Source organism: Python bivittatus, unplaced genomic scaffold (genome assembly GCF_059951505.1).
Source record: "Python bivittatus isolate LINGU-HERP-01145 unplaced genomic scaffold, Pbiv_v1 ctg000410_np1212, whole genome shotgun sequence".
Taxonomy (NCBI): Eukaryota; Metazoa; Chordata; class Lepidosauria; order Squamata; family Pythonidae; genus Python; species Python bivittatus.
The window spans coordinates 8,766,344-8,780,352 of record NW_028277067.1 but is presented as its reverse complement, the minus strand read 5'-3'; the positions used below and the strand labels follow the sequence as shown (position 1 = coordinate 8,780,352).

Here is a 14,009-nt window from a genome sequence, read left to right as displayed (position 1 = left end):
GCAAGTTAGAAATGGATTACCCAGGATGGCTCATACATCTACCAGCTGTGTTTCTGCTGCTGAAAAAGAAACATCTGTTCACAGCCATGGCAGGAGGTTCATCTTTACCTGTACAGTACTTTTGTGAGCAAAATGGTCTTGACGTTTCATCTCTATATTCACACACCCAAACACACATATGCTGCCCACTCTCTAACCACTTCTACTATATGTGTGTGTCAGTGTGTGCATGTTGTTATTTCTATGTGGTTTTTCTGTCCAGGTTTAGAGCAGTTTATCTATGATTCTGTGATGGTGTTCCACCCAAACCACATGGACTGCAATCCTATACACACTTATTTCTGAGTCCTCTTGAACTGTGATAGAAGTTGCTTTACAGTCAGCATGCATAACGTTTCTTTATTTAATGTAGTTGTATTCTGCTTCTCATTATTACAATTCCTGAAGGGGTTGCAATCAATTTTTGCAATACAAAATGCAAACAAAAATTAAAACAGTCCAAAGTAACAGAGAAGGAAAAACACAGGTGAAATCCAGACCATACGTGCAACATTCGGATAGGGAAGAAGGTCCTTATAGGATAGGAAGCCTTTCAGAGTGCAGCTGAAAAGGACTGCCTGAGGTTCACAACATTTGCAAGAAGAGTTTTCCATGTGATTTTAGCAATTGATTCCATCTAGGGGCTTCTACTGGGGGGGGGGGGTGTCAAAAAAATGAAGATAATGCCTGTGACCATGTGATCAAAATCCCCCCCCCCCCAATGCATATGAAAAAGGGTCAGGGCTTTGCATGATTACAGCCATCCTCTTGATTATATATTCATTTAAGTCTAGGGCTGCCCATCTTGTGTAAGCAACTTTGGGCAGCGAACAATTAAAAAACAATATAATAATACAAAATGAAAATGAAACAAGAATAAAACAAACAAAAAAAACAGCAGTCCATGGATGCCCATTTACTCCATCTGTACTAACAAAGGCGACCTGTCAAGTATTGCATTCAGAGCATTATATGTTAATGAGCAAAACCGTGCATCTGGCTCAGCTGAGTTGCTCCTGCTAGAGTATAATGTAACTTTGCAAACTGATCTAAAAGTTCACTGGTACCAGTTCTATTATCTTGAATTTCTGCCATGCTATAACCATGACTTGCAACATTACACTGATGCATTTGATCTAGTAAGCTTTTTTATCCTGCAAAGCACATCTTTTGTGAATGCTTCTGTATTAATTGCAGCTCTGGCACCAGGATTTTGTGGTCTCAAACATAGTTCCTAGTGCCTTCCCCTAACCTGAGAGAGATGAGATATGCCAATAATTCATTTATTATCTTGAATACTTTCTCTGTGCAAAGTGCAAATGATTGCACTGTTAGGGTAGTGGGCTCTCTGCTGGATTTAGAGCCCTGGCAACTGACCAACCTCGCTATCTTTTAGAATTGCTGGCATTTTCAAGTGGCCTCTGGACATTTAATGCTACTACTGTCCATCTCTTAAATATGACAGAAATAGATCCACTGCAGGACTTCCTGATAAGAAGCAGCAGGGCATTTCTCACACATCTAAAATTTTGAAAAGAGCTCAGTGAGGCTTCAAATATCGCCTCACCAAATACTACCCTTTCTGTTTGTAAACACGAAATGGGAGTAGGAATGGGGAAGAGTAACGTATTCACATATTTTTAATTCAGTTCGTATTTCAAAAGGGTGACTTGCCTTTGGAACATTTCCGACAAAAGAAAGGAGACAGAAGATATTTAGAACTTGTCAAAAGAGTTGCAGTCCAATATTCTATGGATCTAAAGGAAGTTCAACCTAGATTTGAAAAGCTTTTCTGTAGCTCTAACACAGGCTACTTGTATGTGAATAATTAGTTCCCAGTTGCCTGTCATAGCAACCAAAATGTATAGTTGCATGGGAATTACTTCTGTGCTACATCAGAAGTCTCAGTGGGTAGGTGGGAAGACAGAGTATATACTATTGCTTTCCCTTCCTGTGGCTCTGTTTTGACATGATGCTTAGAAAGATATGAGTGTTCTACATTCTGAGAGAAGCTGTGTTCTAAACTCTGCATTAACTTAAAACCAGAGACTTTGTTGTATAGGGCAATTAGTCCAACTCCATGGTCAGTGCAGGGAATCCAGAGCTAGAATCTTCTCAAGATATGGCTCTTCAGAGACATCCGACAAGGGAGAGTCCATCAACCACTCCAAGCTTACAGCTAAAATCCATGTTCCTGTGACTTAAGTCCATTGAATTTAGCTCAGCCTTCAGAGCTAGTAGAGAACAAGTTTTGCTCTCCATCAGACATTTGAAGAGGGCCATGGTATTTCTCTCCCCAATCCTCCCAGCCTCTTCTCCAAATTAAATAAGGCTAGTTACCTTAATTTTTGTTCATAGGTTTTCTTTACCATACTACCAACTATCATGATTACCCTCCTTCAAACCATTCCAGTTTTCCTATGTCCCTTATAATGTGTGAGGCACCAAATTGGACCTAGTAGATGAAATTTGGCTAATGCAGAATAATGTCATTTTGGTGTCTTGGAAACTGTTATTCCATTAAGGCAGCCTGAAATTGCATTAACTATGTTTGCACGTACATCACACTGCTGACTCACATTTAGCAATGGAGCAAACCAAGCAAATGTACATATTCTAGCTTAATCTGAGTACTTAATTCTGCTTCAGGGAGGCTGAAGAAATAAGGAAATAAGGAAGGCCTTTTACTTTGATTCGTGTCAAAGATTTATTAATTTAATCCAGGCAATATTTTAGGTATACCAAGGCTATTCCTATATACAATAAAATGAATGTGTGTAATACAAGGTATGTCGGTTGTCAAAGGCACAGATCACAAAGGTGATTCTTGATAGAAGAATTATAGGTATCTAGAACAAAAAAATACATCAGATGCTCTTAAAATAAGCTGCTTGCTGGGTAAATTCAGCCTATTCCTACTGATATATATTAAGTATTTTAAATAAATAAATAAAGTAAATAAATAAATAATAAATAAATAAATATTCATGTTACAGAGTTGCAGATCCCACAAAGAGTTCAGTTATTTGGACAAGCACAGCTTTAAATAGTAATAAGGACGATATGGAAGCATTAGAGTTATTCTGATTTCCCTCTAATTTGAAAAATGCAGTGTTGATATTTGATATTTTATTGATTGCATGTTTTTCTTTACCATTTACACTATTAGATCCAAACTTAAAATAATCTGTTAAAAATAGTAAGACTTAATTAGGTTGATTTAAATTGCACTGATTTGAGTGGGCCTTTAATGATAGCTGCGTCTGAATCCAACATAATTAATACACATATCTTTTTAACAACAGACTTCTCTGGTGTACAGTATGTGCCATTGTCTTCAGAAGGATGATTTTCTGAATGGAGGCACCCTGTATGTTGAGCATCTGCCCTAATAACTTAGATCTCGATATGAAACCTTCCAATAGTTGGGACAACTCACATTTGGATAATCGTAGACCATGATAGTGTAGCAATACAGTGATCTTATTGAATGAATGGAGCTGGGATTTCAGGCAGTAATGATTTGGGCACTTTGAAAGGGTTTCTAAAGGGAGTTTAGGTTTGTTAAGCCTGTTCAGTGGTTTATGACTTGATTTGGTTAGACTCCTGTACTCTGAAAAATCAACCCTCTGTTCATTGTTTGCCACCAAATTTTGACAGAGTGCTTTCTGGGAAAGCTGAAGGTTCAGGAGCTGCTCCTAGAAAAAAAACACTTTCATTCTCTGCCAATAAGTGAAGATGTGTCTCTGTAAATGAACATTTTGACTTCTCTTGCTTCATTCTGTGCATTAACTGATAGTTTGGATCTTTATGACTTTATCTTTGATGGAACATTTTAAACTGATTATTATTTTTATGCCTTTTATATCTTGTAAGTTGCTTGGGTTTCTTTCTTTGGATGGGAAAAGTAGCACAATATTCTTCAATCAATCAATACATTCTTTTTAGTGTAGCACCTCTTGCTCTGTTTCCTTTCCTGCTTTCATAACTTTCCTAACTTTCATCTCTTTCTTTCAACAGGAAGGGATATTAATAACATGTCCAATGAGATTGGAATATTTTTCCCCTCTCCTTGCTAAAAAGGGACCCATGACTCTCTTGTTTGCCAAGACTTTAAGGGTTTTATTTGCTTTCTGTTTCCCATAGTTGTTTGCCTGGCCTTCTCTGGGAAGCCCTTGCATAGTTTCATTGAGATACATATGTACACCTATAAACTAATGTTAAATGTTTGATGGCTACAGAAAGAAAAAGAGATTACTGCATCTGTTACATTTGCATCTGACATGGATTATTAGAGACTGCTATCTACTCCCTTTTCTATTCCAAACACAGAAAACGCTTTGTGGATTTGACCCCAAATTCATCTTTGCCAGGATTCTGTGTATAGTTGTGACCAACTAATGTTTTTGGGAAGTTCACTGACAAGACATTCAGTGAAGGTGTTTTATTCTAGTTTTGTTTACAGCACCTGCTATTTCACCTCTGTATCGAGAAGTTGTATTTAGCTCTTATGCCTAATATTAATTTTTATTTTGTTAATAAACAAATTTATATGGCTGCCCATATACCAAAAGGAACTCTCGGCAGCAAACAAGAATAAAAGCACAATTATCAAAAAACATTAAACTAAAAAAGACAATACTGAAGCCTCAATAAAATTCCTATCCATAGGTCAAAGACACCTTGCCAGTCCCGTTAACTTCCAGGCCACCCTTTCCTGTGGAAAAACCAGGTCTCTACTGCTTTCCTGAAGGCCAATAAGGTCATTGCTAGACTTATACCTCTCATTCAACAAATCTGGCACCTTGTAGATATTTATGACTACAGTTTTCAGAACCTATAAGCTTATAGGAGTTGAAGTCCAAAATTTCTAGTAAACTTATTCTTAGTAGACTAATACTTAGCAGTTTTGCTAAGATTTAGTATCAACTTACAGAAAGATAAGCAACAGACTTGGTAGTAACTTGCTGGTGAATAGAATTTGGTTTTTATGGCACAGCAGTAAGGATGTTTTAACAAGTCCTGATCCTTGGTAGAATAGCAGCACCTTAAATGTAAAACTACTCAGAAGAAAAGGAGTGATGAGAAGTTTATTTTCAAAGAGGGTTGCAATATGACAGATGAATATCACTTAGGATCTTGCAAGCTAAATAGAGCCATCAGCATGAATTGTGGCCTGCCAGCTACTTGACGATCTCTTGTTTTGTGGTATTACGGAGACCGCAAAAACAGGAAACTTACTGAGCACAATGCATGGCTGGTTGTCTCTATTCAGCTTGGTGGATCACAAATTGTGCAGACTTGAGGTACCATGTTTTGAGAATCCAGTGAAGCTACTAAGAGCCTGAATAATACAGAATTGTATTCTGGCTTAGATTTATAGCTGAAATAGGAAACTACTAAGCACACCAAGAAAAATATATAGCATCCCCAAGTTTCACTCTTGAATTCTCTTTCTCCTCTCTCAGCATGCTATGGAATTGTTCAGGTTCCCACCGGACCATGGTTCTGTCGAAAATGTGAATCTCAAGAAAGAGCCGCCAGGGTGGTGAGTACACATTGAAACCATGTCAAAAGAACAGGATAAAACTTGTTTAGTCTGTGCTAGTTAACATATGGCTCAGGATACAGTAACAGTTAACCACTTATATGTGAAAGGTGCACAAATGGAACATGAAAACAACAGCCCGCAACAATTGCTTCGCCCTACCATCTGTAGCATTGGTAGACTCTGAACATGGAGATTCTAAGATGTTACATTTTTTGTAGCTGGTGTATATATTATTAGATAGTTCAACTACACTCATGTAGATCTAATTCTTAAAGGGACCACTTAGAGGGCATAGAAATGTCTCTCTCCTATCCATTTTATAGACCCTTGGAAAGTCCCTTTATTTTAGGTGCATCCACATTTCTGACATTTGCCACCTTATTGTTGTAAAAAATATATCAACTTATGAAATTTGCATATCTAATTTGGTTTGTTTAAAAAGGGAACCAGTCGCTTTTTGTTAGGAAATAATTACATTTTGATATGCTGAAGAATCTCGTTTTCAGTCCTAGATTTGCCAGTCTTTCAGACAGCCCCCACTCGTGTGCCTATGACAGCAGTTTGAAGAACAGGCAAGAGTGGGAGAAAGAAACATTGATTTCTTCAAATTCTTCAAATTAATTTGGTCTTTAAAGTCATAAAGGACATAATTATTCTCTTTTATTTATATGATCTTGATACATTAGCAACACTTCCTCGTGGCATACAAGGCTTAAAAGTCCAGGTCAGGAAGGCAAACAAGAGTTGTCTTTACTGTATTAAACAAGAAGCAAAAGGCCCAGGAAACTCTTGACTATACAGCAGTGTTCCTCAACCTTGGGAACTTTAAGAGGTGTGGACTTCAACTCCCAGAATTCCCCAGCCAGCATGGGGAATGGGGAATTCTGGAGTTGAAGTCCACACCTCTTAAAGTTCCCAAGGTGGAGGAACACGGCTATACAGTACTCAGACACAAGTAAATCCATTGCCACCTACTGGCTAAATAAAGTAATTATTCTTCTACAAACTATTTTTTCTGAAATAGCAACATCAGCTGGATCCTTTTAGTCTCTTGTTGGCTCCTCCAAATTTGGGGGGGGGGGAAGGAGGCGAATCTCATGCCTAGCCAAAAGTCTTCTGATGTCTGGTCTGGTGCTCCCTCTCCTCCCCAGATTTAAAACATTAAAGGATTTTGTGCAGCTAATGAAATCGTGATGCTGTAATTGGCAAGAATGGCCGAAAGCTGTGTTGGCCTCAGAATGGGGAGGGGGAGGGGATGTCAGATGCAACCCCTTCACTGACTACAACACCCAACTATGATTTTCTTGGCCACTCAGCACAGAGTGAAAATGCAAGCCTGTTAAGGCAGTGGGTCCTCTCCTATTCTTGGGATTTTGAGAAATGCCAGTTTTGACACCCTTTGGACCTGGCCCTATAAAGAAGCCAAAAAGATAGGGCAGTTGTATACATTCTACCTATTACACACTTGGAGAAAGAAGGCGTAACATTTCACAAAAGAGAACAAAGGAAGGCCTAGGTTTCTCTAACAAAGAGTCACTTTGTGTGAGATGGGCAGCTATACAAATATGATAAATAAATAAAATATCCTGATTTGTATGTTAAAGGCAAATTTAGACATAATTACTATAATTTAAATAGAGAAAAAATATATTTTGGGCAGGACTGTGATGAGGGACCTGTGTGTGCTTCTGGCTGCTGGTCTCACTCTTCCTGGCTCTTTACCTTTAAATTGAGCATAGACCAGACAGTTCTGCCTAAACCAGGATGACCCAGAAAACAGAAGGAAGGAAGGTCCATCATGAGGAAGTCCAGCTGGGACACAAGACAGATGGTTTTGTGGGAGGGCTGCATTTGTAAACTAAAGCCTCCTTTGAGTCAAACTCTATGTCCATGATTTGATTGGGGGGGGGGGAACAGTACAGAAGTGGTTGGCCATTGCCTTCCTACAGAATGATTTCTCAACTTCCCAATCTAAAGGCCTGGTAAGCCTGATGGTCTCCCATCCAAGTACTAACCAGATCCATGTCAGCTTACTTTTTCATGATTAGCCAAAATTGATGAGGTCTTGCCACCTAACTGACCAAGTAGGGGCAGAGTGGGCTTTATTATGAAAAGGGATAAGGGTAGTAAACTAAGAGCTTCAGTATATAGAGAAACATATAGGGAGCAAGGGATGAAAGAGATGAAGAAAGAAAGGATGCTCATCTGCTTTTTTTTGTGAGCTGAATGGAAGAGGAACTGTTGCTGTGGCCAGTTGTTGTGTTACTATTTTGATTTACTGGCTTTCTGCCTGTGTAAAACTAAATAATTGCAAGAAGTAGTAAGTGGAGAGAGGGATGAAGGGTCTGGAAATCTTAGCTAGGAGAGATAACAGAAGATAAATATGTCACAAGTAGGAAGCAATGCAGTGTCTCTAGCCCAGCACTCACGATGGAGCTAACTATGAACCTGAGGAAGACCATCTTTATTATTAGCTAGATGAGCGTAATTGCTGCTTACATTTGCAAGGACTGAAATGAAGCGCTTTAAGTATTATACCTACTAGGATGACTGCATATTGTTCCCAGTGAGGGAAGACTTGCAATGTGGATTCATAAGAGGGATTTGCCCCTGGCTACTCCAGAAGAAACAGATGCATGTAAAAATCCTGCTGCCCAGATTCTTTCTTAACTAGTATTTCACCTAACTAATGAGCATGTTCAGAATGGAAGATTTTTATAAAAATGAGAAGCTGCCTTGGAGGGGACCCATTTTGGGGAATGAAGAGGTATATAGGTGCAAGAAACGAGCTCATGTTCTGTTGAGGAGCTCTCCTTGCTAGTTGTTTTGTATAAGCTGTTACTTTCCTCCTTTGCAACCAGGAAGTTCTCTGTGTTTATTACCAGGTAAAAAAGAAATAAGAGTCAATTTCTCATCAATGAGAAATCTGGTACTGTATATGTAAGTTAGGGATAACATGTTTAGCAGTACCCTCGCATGATAGGTCTGATTCACTTTAATCTTTTAAGATATATCATTTCCCCTGTTTGATTGAGGTCAAAGGCAATTCCTAGTGAAAAATAAACGGAAAATGAATATTAAGATTAATTAGAATTAAAACAAACTTCAGAGCTTGCCAATTAAAAATGCTACGATCTACTGAAGGGCAACAGCAGAAAACAGCAAAAGGCAATATGTATTTACAGTCCTGGGAAAATAATTCCAAAGGGAAAAAAGGAAACGTTTATACTAAATTTGCTACTTAAATGCTCAAATTGCAGCCTCCTAGGTGCAACAATCAACTTCTAAGAGGTCAGATAGCAGTAGAAACTAGACAGCAACAAGGCAGACACCACTACTGGTAGTGTTCTGAGTGCCAGCTACAAAACCAGTTTTGCTGCTCCAGTAGACAAAGGCAAAGAACCAGTAACTAGTTCAACAGCCTCTATTAAATCCACTCACTGAATTGTGGCAATAAGGGTTTCTATGCAGAACTAAAGTAAGCCAACAATAATACATGGCAAAAGGCAATCAGCCATGAACACATCTGTCAGATTTCTTAGGGAACCAAACTATTTAACCAAACTATGAAGAATACATAGACAGCTATGGCAAAATAGACTGTAATCTTGGCTCAAGCAGTGAGCATTCAGTCTGCTGCTTCATATAAGCTACCGCAGAACTTGAATGGTACAAGCCAGTGCTCTTTCTTGTGCAAGAGGTGATCCTGTTGATTTGGCATCACCCTTTTTGAAGCAGTAGAACAGAAATCAGTCAGATTATGTCCCAGTCTGATTGTAGATTTTTTAGTTCTATTAAAGCATTTTCATTTCCTTCAGAATTGCGCACATTTTTATGCCCTTCAATGAAAGTTAAAGAAAGAAAATCTGGTTTGCAAGTCTCCCATGTACTGGAAGTGAAAAGGCACAGATATAGTAAGCATCTATTTATTAAAAGCCATCTGGAAGGTGGAAGTTGGCAAAATTGAATGCTGAACTGAAGAGACTTTCAAGGCATGTCTGGATCCATGATATGCTATGAGTCAGTGGTTGAACAATCTTAAGGGAAGTATAATACTATCCCTGTTTATTAGAAGACAATCCAGTTGCTCACATTGTTCCAAGTGGGTTTCATATTGCAAGTTTTTGGATTCTCACTTGAAAGTATGCCTCTTACTATTTCTGAATTATGCACATGGGGTTAAATTACAAGGAGCTTGTTCTTTTCTTAGCCATTGGGACATTTACTTGTTTGTTTATAATAATTGGTATAAAAATCATGCATACTATCTATAAGTGATTTAAAATGCAGTTCTTCTGTGTTTTATTGAACTCAAGTATTAAACGTAAGTTATTTCAAAAAGTACATAGCTAAAGCAAATAACATATACTATGCAGTTATTTCATCTTTCCTTGAGTAACAGAGCTTATGTGGTAAGAAGGTGGGAAAAAAAAGAAAAAAAATGAACCACTGGAAGGTTACAAATGGAAATTGGCATTGTTCAGATTCTGCCCCCCCCCGCCCCCCGGATATGCACACAAATAAAATCCCATGAATTAAGCCGGACGTTTGCATAATACAAACTTTGAGAAAAAGGAAAAGTAAATACTCCAAGTGCCAGTGAAAATGTGTATATGTATTATGAGCCAGATGTGCTGTAGATAAACTCCCTTATCAAAGGCATTACGAAACAAACCCATGTAAAACAAACCCATGGGAAACAAATTTTAATTTATAATAATAGTCAGATAACCAAATAAGACAAGGCATTGTACTGTTTTAAAAGAACACAATTTTAAAAGTAAATTCAGCATATTAGGGCAGGGGGTTTTAAACTTCTTCAGGTATAGAACCTATTAATTAAAAAAAAAAAAACAACTGAACCCCTGATCAAGAGGCAGAGCTCTACTGATCGAAAATTAGCTGTGTTTGAGAGGTTTATTTATTTATTTGCCCTTCATCTCTCATGGGACTTCATTGTTCTTGCAGAACCCTAGTGTTTTGGGGAACACAGTTTGAAAAGCCCTGTGTTACAACATAGGATTGCAGCATTGGCTCCAATTTATCAGATTGTATATAAAACAAGTACTGGTAGTCCTTGTTTAGTTACCACAACTGGGACCAGCAACTCCGACATTAAGCGAAGCAGTCACTAAGTGAAACCACGACTATGCTTCTGATCTTATGTCACCTTTTCTGCGAAGGTCGTAAATGTGAGGATTGATCGCAAAGTTACTTTTTATCACTGTCATAACTGTGAGTGGTGTCACTAAATGGGGCAGTCACTAAACGAGGACTACCTGTGCTATAAATCATTATGTTTTTTAACTGTGATCTTGCTATTATGTAAAAAAACAATATATGGCTTTGTCTTAATTCATTTTCAACTTCCTTAATTCATTTTCTGCTCTCTGCACAAAACAAACTTCAGCTAGAAACCCCCTATGAAATGGTTCTTTGTCTATTTTCAGAAATGTTTTAGCTGTTTTTTCCAGAGAAGGAGCAGGAAAATAGGGTGGAATTCAGCAGCTCAGGCAGTTCAGGCCACAGACCAGCTTTGACCCATCCCCACCAAATCCCATTGAAGTATCATCCACCCTCATTTTCCAACTCAGCAGAACCAATTTGTGTTCTAGATGCTCAGGCACTGTCAACTGTTTCTAAGCCACACAGAACCTTGCATTAAGCCCAGAATTGTAGTTTTGCTGGAAGAATCACCCCACCAGCATCTGTTTTGCTGGCTAACACTGAGTCATATAATGTATGAAGTAGTAATATGGGCATGAATACTTCTAGTTAGGGAGATGCTGATCACTCCTGAATAACTACAGCTGGATCCCAGATGTTGAGATTGACAGTTTCCAGATGTAGCAAGCCCAAGGTGCTGCTGCTTTTAGGAATTGTAGTCATGCATTCTCCTTCTTCAGTGTCTTCCTAAAGCCCCTTTAGGGATGATTGGCTCCATTAGATAAAGGGAACACCAGAGCTCAGTTTGCTTTGTAAAGGAATTGTCTCCTGTTCTTATGAGATGGATTAACTACAGGGCAACTCCTGGGAAATGGAGGGAAATTCGTGGACAGTTTTTACAGTCTTGTTTAAGCAAGGAGTGGATGGGCTGGCTGGCTGGCAGGCAGAGTGTTTCATCCTTCATGTTTATGTTTTTCCTAATAATCTGGGGCAGAGGGGCTTTGAACCAAAGAGGATGGAAGGGTCTTTTCAATTGCAAATTTCCTGATGTGAGGCCACCTGCCACACACTGACCCCTGGCTCTTGTTCCTCTTCTTTTTTTCAGCTCTCTCTCAAGAGATATGCACATCCTTGTGGGAAGCAGGCCTAATTGCCTAAGTCCAATTCCTCAATAATCATTCCATGAAAGCTGCCCCCAAAGATCTACCCACCCACCCCCATTGTCACTTGGCTTTTTCACCAATCTTATACAGGCTGAGGATGTCCCAGGCTGAGGATGCCCCAAAACCTGACACTTTTTCTGTGGTCTTTTTTCCTTTTTTGGGTGACGAGCACAATCCACATATGTGCAATCTGAGAAATATCTGTTGTGACTAGGATCAAGGCAAAGGATAAGGGAACAGAAGTTCTGGAACAACAGGTCAAGAAATAAATTGGCTTGACTTACATTTTACTGATCCCTCCTCAATTAATACCAATCCCTTTTGTTGTGTTAAACTATGTCAAATTAAGCATTTCTGCATTAAAAAAATAAGTAGGTGTTTGGGTTTGGACAGGTTATATAGCTTTCTCAGGGGCACATTGTGATGCAAGTAAGGAGTGGAATATGGCTAAAAGCAAAAAAATTAACCATAACTTCCCTGGTTGAAGATTTACCTGGCACAGTGCTGAAAATAATATATTTCCAAGCAATATCTTGTTCATATCTCTTTATTCTAAAATCTGTTTCATTTCTAAGTTGGTCTCTAGGCTTTTTTAAATCTGTATTTAAATGTATATTTCAAACACATTTTCTCTAAAATGTGTGATTTAAAACATACTTCCATCCAGCTTTCTCACTGTTACTTTTTATTACTATATGGAACTAAGAGCTGCACTGAAACATTTTGGATGTTCTTCTGTCTGATCAAGAATGATGAGAGTTGTAATATTCTGAAAGTACTTTATTGAAAGTACTTTATCACTCCTAACCTTGGGTCTTTTTCTTGAATTTACAGAGGTGTGAGCTGTGTCCTCATAAAGATGGAGCACTGAAACGGACTGATAGTGGAGGTGAGCTTACTTTTGATGGTAGCAGGGCAGCCCAGAATTCATTTCTCAGCCTAATCAAGGAATATTTGCTTTTCAACTACTTTTTACATCTTTTCCTTCCGCCACATTCCATGAGGCCTCATGGTATATAGAGTTAAAATCAAGATCAAAACCATAGCACAGTAATAAATAAATTAAAATAGACAAAAAAGAATAAGCAAAAAAATTAAACTTCAGCAGAACTATTAAGGTCATTATTAAGAAGCATACCATGATTAGATCTTAATCACTAAATGCCCTTCAGAATAGTTCCATCTTTTAGGTTTCTCAAACTGATGGGCAAAGGTACTGTCCAGCTCTCCAGGTGGAAGCTGTTCCAAAGGGTGAGTGCAGCTGCTGAAAAAAAAAAAATCTCACTCTCTCCCAAATTTCCTAAGGGGAGGGACCTTCAGCATATCCACACAGGACACACACACAAGTTGGGTACAATCTCCTTGAATTAAACAGTCCTGCAGGTACCTGAGAGCCAAACTATTTTAGGTCAAAACCAGCACTTTGAATTTGTACCTGGAAGCCTATTGGCAGCCAATGCAGTGCTCGCAACACAGGTTTTATGTGTTTGTCACAGCAGTTAATCCAGATATTTGCCAGCTCCCTTGGGATACAGTGATGATAACACCACTTCCTCACTCCATCTCTAGGACATAAGGAGTCACATGTCATTTGATCACCATTACAAATAATAATTATTAATATATTTTTGTTTCACCCAGTAACAATTTTTTTTTCAGGCAGACTACATATGAGTCTTTAGATAATTAAGGCTCCCTTAAAGCTGTGGATAAATGAAAGTTGGATCTATGAGAAAGAAATTATGGCTGGTTGGGAAGCTTTGAGAGGGGAATCAACAAAGATGTCATTTTCACTGTGACAGTAAATCTTGTGCATTACCCAGAGGATGTCAATCTTGCATTAGGGTTTTTTACATCATCAAGTCAATTGCTTGTTCAGTGCAGGAATTGCAGTTCAAGCACCTACAACAGCACAGAATCATAATGTTAATTCACAGCTGTAGATGCAAATTTAAATACAAATATAGTACTTCTCACAAAAGTGGGGAAAAGACTATAATCAGGGGATCAGTATGTTTGTTGAGTCTCCAAGTGCTGACTGCTGTTGGTCAAATTCAAAGCCCCGCTCTTCTCCCTTGATAGGATTATAT

General features: G+C 38.5%; 1 protein-coding gene across 4 annotated transcripts in view; it reads left to right on the top strand.

Moving 5' to 3' along the window:
- MLLT6 (MLLT6, PHD finger containing) overlaps positions 1 to 14,009 on the top strand; it is a 96,065-nt gene that overhangs the window by 10,955 nt on the left and 71,101 nt on the right. For all 4 annotated transcript variants that reach the window (XM_015887514.3, XM_025164565.2, XM_025164567.2 and 1 more), the window contains exons 2-3: positions 5,508 to 5,587; positions 12,754 to 12,808. In XM_015887514.3, coding sequence (XP_015743000.2) covers positions 5,508 to 5,587; positions 12,754 to 12,808 — 135 coding nt within the window. The remainder of the gene's footprint in view (positions 1 to 5,507; positions 5,588 to 12,753; positions 12,809 to 14,009) is intronic.